This window comes from Aspergillus aculeatinus (assembly GCF_003184765.1).
Source record: "Aspergillus aculeatinus CBS 121060 unplaced genomic scaffold BO66scaffold_61, whole genome shotgun sequence".
Taxonomy (NCBI): domain Eukaryota; kingdom Fungi; phylum Ascomycota; class Eurotiomycetes; order Eurotiales; family Aspergillaceae; genus Aspergillus; species Aspergillus aculeatinus.
This window is the reverse complement of record NW_020291530.1, coordinates 210,881-216,325: the sequence shown is the minus strand read 5'-3', so window position 1 is coordinate 216,325 and position 5,445 is coordinate 210,881. Positions and strand designations below refer to the sequence as shown.

Here is a 5,445-nt window from a genome sequence, read left to right as displayed (position 1 = left end):
AGGAGTTGGGCCTGCGCGGCGGTGTACCCCAGGGTTTGGATTATGGTTGGCTTTTGCGGGTGTTAGTGAGAAGGGGGGGGAGGGTCGGGTTGGGGTGAGTGAGGGGTGACGGGGGGGGGGGAGAGGTTTCAGGGGCGGGCTACCATGAACAACGACAGCGTGTACAGCGGCAGCGACAGGGTGTGGAAGGCGAGTCCGTATAACCACACTTTCGGGTCGCGGAAGGCGTGGCCCACGGCGTTCCAGCGGAAGGTCTCGTGGCGCGTGGCGTCGCTGTCGTGCTTGAGCCGGTGCTGGATGTAGCTCCGTTCCTGGTCGGTGAGGAACTCGGCGCTCGACGGGTAGTTGAAGACCCAGAGGTAGGCGGCCAGGGACGTTAGGATGGTGAGGAGGCCTTCCTGGACAGGACATTTATTAGGGGTGGGTTAGGGTTGACGGGAGAGAGGGGGTGCGCACGAGGATGAAGATCCATCGCCAGCCGTTGTAGCCTCCTACGCCGCGCATGTGGGCGATTCCCTGGTTTCGATTAGTTCTTGGGGAGACTTGGTGCAGGGAAGGTGGTGGTGATGACCTACCCAGGCGAGAATCCCCCCGAAGGCGCCCGCCAGCGAGGCGGCGCTGAAGAACAGCGCGACGCGGTAGTGTTGCTCGTTGCGCTTGTACCACATGCTCAGATAGAAGACTACGCCGGGGAAGAGGCCGCTTTCGGCGATTCCGAGGGCTGGATGGGAGTTGTATTAGCATGTTGGTGGGGATTGGTTGTTGGGTCTGTCAACAGAGGCAGTGCCTACCCAATCGCGACACCAGAAACCCGGCGTAGTTCTGCACCACGCCGCAGAGCGTCGCGACAACGCCCCAGACCAGCGTGAGCGTCGGCAGCCAGGTCCGCGGGGTGGTCTTCTTCAGGATGATGTTACACGGCACCTCGAACAGCACGTAGCCGATGAAGTAGAGCGTCAGGCCGGTGAGGTACTGGTCTCCTGCTGCGCGAGGTCAGTACGCAGCCCTGGGGTTCGAGTAGGAGTCAGTTGAAGAGGGTAAGGTAGCCTACACATGTCGAGATCGGTGCCCATGCCTTCCAGCCGGGCATTGCCCACTATTCCGCATCAGACCATTAGCCATATTCCACAAGGCCTGCAGCGTCAGGTAATACCATTGCTCCGATCGAGAAACGACAGCAGGTACAAGATTGTCAACGGGGGCAGAAGTCGGTAATCCAGTTTGCGGAGCAGCGCCTTTTCGTTGACGCCTGCATGTTCGGCGATGCTGCTGTCGCTGCTGCTGCCGCTGCTGCTGCTGGGGTCCTCGGGGGCTTCGGGTTGCGTGGTCGGATGAACGTCCACGGTTTTCTCCTCGGTGAGCTCTGTCATGGTACAGATTGTGGTGTCTCTGAGGAAGCAGCCTAGAACCCTGGTTCACTGAGGACAGATGCACCCCGGTGTGGGGTGATGATATACCCTGGTGCATACATGATGTATGCCTCTGCACCATCGCTGGCACAGTTGGCGTGATTGCATATCCGCCCCGCTATTGGAGGCTATTCTCCGCGGCGAGGAGGAAGGGGGATATATTATGGGTAACTTGAAGAGGGGTGGTTGCAGAAGAGAAACTGGGAGATCCAAGCATCGAGCTGGGAAATGAGCAATCCAGGGTCCACTATGGCGACCATTCGGCCGAGAGGGGTGGTTTTCTGGCTTCCTCTTATCAGTATCAACTTCTTGAGAATTAATTGAATGGACTTGTGCAATATAATTAGTTGATGGAAGTTGCGGCCGAGGTACAGTACATGGGTTAGGTACTGTGACCTCACAGTATAACAAGGTCCTATTATACAAAATTCTCCTATACAACAGATTTTCAGAACAGGCTGATGAGTTTTACTACTTGGGTATCCGGATTTTGTTGATTTAGAATATAGAAAATTTTGTTATATCAAAGGTCTAAAATTTGCCTAGATCGAGGAAAACTGGATTATGAGTAAAACAGAAAATTCTGCTTAGTCAGTCAACCTTCAATTCTGCTGATTATCATATAAATTCTTGTTTACACTTGTTTGATATCACAAAATTTACTATATAACAAATTTGGACCCGCGCCTCTATTATTCAGGATTGGGTAGAGTGGGACCAGCCCGCCTCGGATCTTCGGTGCGGATACGGTCGCGGAGATCGGCCCCATCTACAGACCACCTATCTAATCGATGCCTTTGCTATGTTGTTGAGCTTTGCTTCGGTTTTGCTTCAAGCGTATAGGATGAGTAGATTACACAGCTTGTTTCGACCTAAGTAAGTAGATGACTACCTAGGTAGGTGCTTGGCACATCTACTTATGATAAACTACAAGTCAGTTGTGGCTGGTACGGTCCTATTGATTAATCCGATTCCGATTCCGAAACACAAAGAGGGGTTCTGGCCCTGTGTTCCATGTTCCATTTGATTATCACTGTCCAGCATCAATTTTGTTTCCCTCGCAACTGCAAACCATCCAGATGGCCATGGATTTCGACCATATTGCTGAAAAGAAACAGGAACAGAAAGCTACCGTCTGGTTGAAACTTTGGTCGAACCGACGCCCAGAAGAATTGTCTATGCAGCTTGCCAAGAAGCATCGACCTGGCAAAACGAAGTCTGCGTGCCTATGGAGAAGTGGTGCCTTCAATCTATGTTACCGGGTCAGATACGAGGATGAGGATGAGGATGTCATTGTTCGTTTCGCTTCCCTTGGATTGGAAGGGCTATTCTCCGCAGGGAAAAAGTCGAAAATGAAGTCGCAACGATGAAGTACATACGCCACACCACTTCCATAGCTGTTCCTGAAGTGTTCGGCTCTGGCATTTGCTGGGCGGGCCCTTACATCGTCAAGTCATTTCTCGAAGGAGTGCCATTGTCCCAGATTCTCAAAGATCCTTCGATAGAAGGAAGACCAGTCCTGAACCCGCAAATAAGCGATCGGAGCTTGGAGTGGGCTTATCACCAAATGGCTACGGTTATCCTCGAACTGTCCAAGCATGAATTTGATTCTATAGGTGCGCTTGCTGGGGAGGATAGGGGGTTCTCCCTTGCGAGGCGGCCTCTCACCTTCAACATGAATGAGTTGATGGCGTCTGCCAATTTGCCTGAAGAGGTTTTCCCCTCGCAGCCTTTCAGGTCAGCCACAGACTATTTTGAAGCGCTTGCTATGCAGCATCTCTCCCACCTTCGATTACAGCAACGAGACGCCGTTTACAGCGAGGAGGACTGCCGGAGAAAATTCACCGCCCGTTGTTTATTTCTCAATCTCATGAAGAAGATCTTCCCCCAGCACCGTCAAGGGCCGTTTCGGCTATATTGTGACGACTTTCGTCCTTCAAACGTCCTTGTGGATCGTGATACCTCCCGTGTCTCGGGAGTTATTGATTGGGAGTTCACATATGCTGCCCCTGCTGAATTCACATGTGTAGCTCCTTGGTGGCTCTTGTTGCAAAGTCCGGAGGACTGGGAGGGTGACCTCAACCAGTTCCTGAATCGTTATTACCCCAGACTGCATGTCTTTTTGAAAGTCCTTGGCGATTATGAAAACAAGTTGACACAACAACACCTCCTGTCCGAGTCACAGCGCCTCTCTCCACGGATGCAACATTCCATGGATACTGGGTTATTCTGGGTATGCTTAGCAGCAAGGTACAGCTCTATGTTCGATGAGATCTATTGGGCGTTCATCGACCATCGGTACTATGGAACGTTTACCTCTCTTGATGACCGCATACGGCTTTTGAACCAAGAACAGCAGCGTGATATGAATGAGCTTGTGCGGCACAAGACTGGCCATTGCACTCAGGATAATGAGAGTTTCGACGATCACTATCCAATCGAGAAGCTACTTCTCTTATGATCGAGTATGCAGCATTGAGTTGTGCTGCGGTCCCCTAAACAGTGGCGTCCGCAAATAACTGATTCTATGGCCGTAGATGCTGCGAGAGCTGTAAAGCGCTGATCAGGTGATTCAATGCAAGGCTGTGAGTGGGCGGGGCTGGATTGTTGTCTGAGTATGATTAACAAGACCGTCCAGGAGATCTCCGAGAGCATCGGGTGCATCATCATCATCATCAGGTTGCATTTGACTTCCATTGCCGCCCAGTACGGTTGAATGCATTACGGCCTCCCCTTTGGTTTCCTGTAACACTTGATCTCACCCAGATCTTCTTTCGCGCTCCCTGTCAGGCGGTTTTGTTTGTTCGACTGCCGTTTCTCTGGCCTCGCGCTGTAGTCGTTCCTGTTCGGCTTGTTTGGCTTCCATGCTGGAGTTGCTCTAGCTCTCCTGTTTCCCTCCCTTCTTCGGTATGTCGCTGCTGTCACTAATTCGTTTTCCCCATAGGCATTCATCCGAGTCAGCGTTTGGTCTGCATCGCCTCCATCCGCCACCCCTCTTCTATCTGTCGCAGCTCTTCCTCGGACATTGTCCGAAACTGCTTCCTTTGTACCATGCATGCTGAAGCTGCACGGACTTGCGACCATTATCAGTAGCCTCATTTCCGGTCTTGGAAAAACAACTAAATAGATAACGATCAAGTACAGGCCTTCTTTATAGCGGTGTATGACGGAGTAATGTACCGTATATATGGTACATATCAGTTATTGGTACTTATCGGCCCCGGGAAGAATAGTCATCATAGACCTTAGAGTTAGTGCCAACCTGCTCCACCTGGCCGTGGAAAACAGTACTCAAAAAGGCAGCGGTTGAAATGATAAATGCAAAAAATAAAACCGGGCGGCGTCGAAACACCATAGGTCGGGTGTATTCCATCTTATTCTTTGACGTCTATGCCTGAGAAGCCTCATAGAATTCAGCCAGGTAGTTGCGGAGGGCTATAGCACTTGAATGCATCAATGCAAATTTGTCAAGTGCTTCCTTGCATAGGTATTCAAGTCGAAGGTCCATATGGAAAGATGGTGTCAAGACCATCTACCGTCCGCTTGGAGAACGGGAGTCAGTCGAAATGAATGAATGACAGATGAGATAGACCTCTAATGTCTCCAGAAGTCTTCATCATTGTGACAACTAGTCGTGCGGTTGGTGCATCATCTACTCATCTCCGATGGCCATGGGGCCAGTACTTCTGTAGTGTCTCGAGCCTGGAGCAATCAAGCGTGATCTGGTTTTCAGGCTTCCCCTTATCATTATCATTTATTAATAAATCATACCGCGTGGCAAGGCAATCTAATTAGATCAATATAAATAGTTAGTTAATAGACGTTGTCAAGACGAGATACACAAGGGGAGAATTCAAACTATCACAGGGTTGCACTGCATCTAAGCCACAAACGTAAAAAGGAACAAGGCACGTGGGCACGCGTCAATTATATACATTTATCTCTAATGTCCGGTTGTGTACTCGAACAGGTCGCAAGGTCTAGGCATTTTTTGGGGGGGGGGGGGTGGGGCGTAAGTGGAAAAGAATAGAGAATG

General features: G+C 50.7%; 3 protein-coding genes across 3 annotated transcripts; 1 reads left to right on the top strand and 2 right to left on the bottom strand.

Moving 5' to 3' along the window:
- Window positions 1-2: 2 nt before the first annotated feature.
- Window positions 3-1,370, bottom strand: BO66DRAFT_383223 (MFS general substrate transporter; the record flags this gene model as incomplete). Its single annotated transcript, XM_025646045.1, has 7 exons — window positions 3-50; window positions 144-398; window positions 457-516; window positions 576-721; window positions 792-983; window positions 1,052-1,096; window positions 1,154-1,370. Coding segments are annotated over 7 exons (963 nt in total), but the record flags the coding sequence as incomplete, so codon positions are not given.
- A 1,217-nt stretch (window positions 1,371-2,587) lies between these two features.
- On the top strand, window positions 2,588-3,908 carry BO66DRAFT_415017 (phosphotransferase family protein; the record flags this gene model as incomplete). The annotated part of the gene is made up of 3 exons (XM_025649510.1): window positions 2,588-2,648; window positions 2,696-3,826; window positions 3,883-3,908. 3 exons carry the CDS (start codon window positions 2,588-2,590, stop codon window positions 3,906-3,908), a joined length of 1,218 nt encoding a protein of 405 aa, XP_025499469.1.
- A 670-nt stretch (window positions 3,909-4,578) lies between these two features.
- BO66DRAFT_207177 (uncharacterized protein) lies at window positions 4,579-4,894 on the bottom strand. Its single transcript, XM_025642572.1, has one exon. The coding sequence runs from the start codon at window positions 4,780-4,782 to the stop codon at window positions 4,621-4,623; it is 162 nt and encodes a 53-aa protein (XP_025499468.1). The 5' UTR covers window positions 4,783-4,894; the 3' UTR covers window positions 4,579-4,620.
- Between the last annotated feature and the right edge of the window lie 551 nt (window positions 4,895-5,445).

Bases quoted from the DNA above. Each gene is read 5' to 3' on its own strand.
- BO66DRAFT_207177 (XM_025642572.1), bottom strand. From the start codon at position 4,782: ATGGAATACACCCGACCTATGGTGTTTCGACGCCGCCCGGTTTTATTT.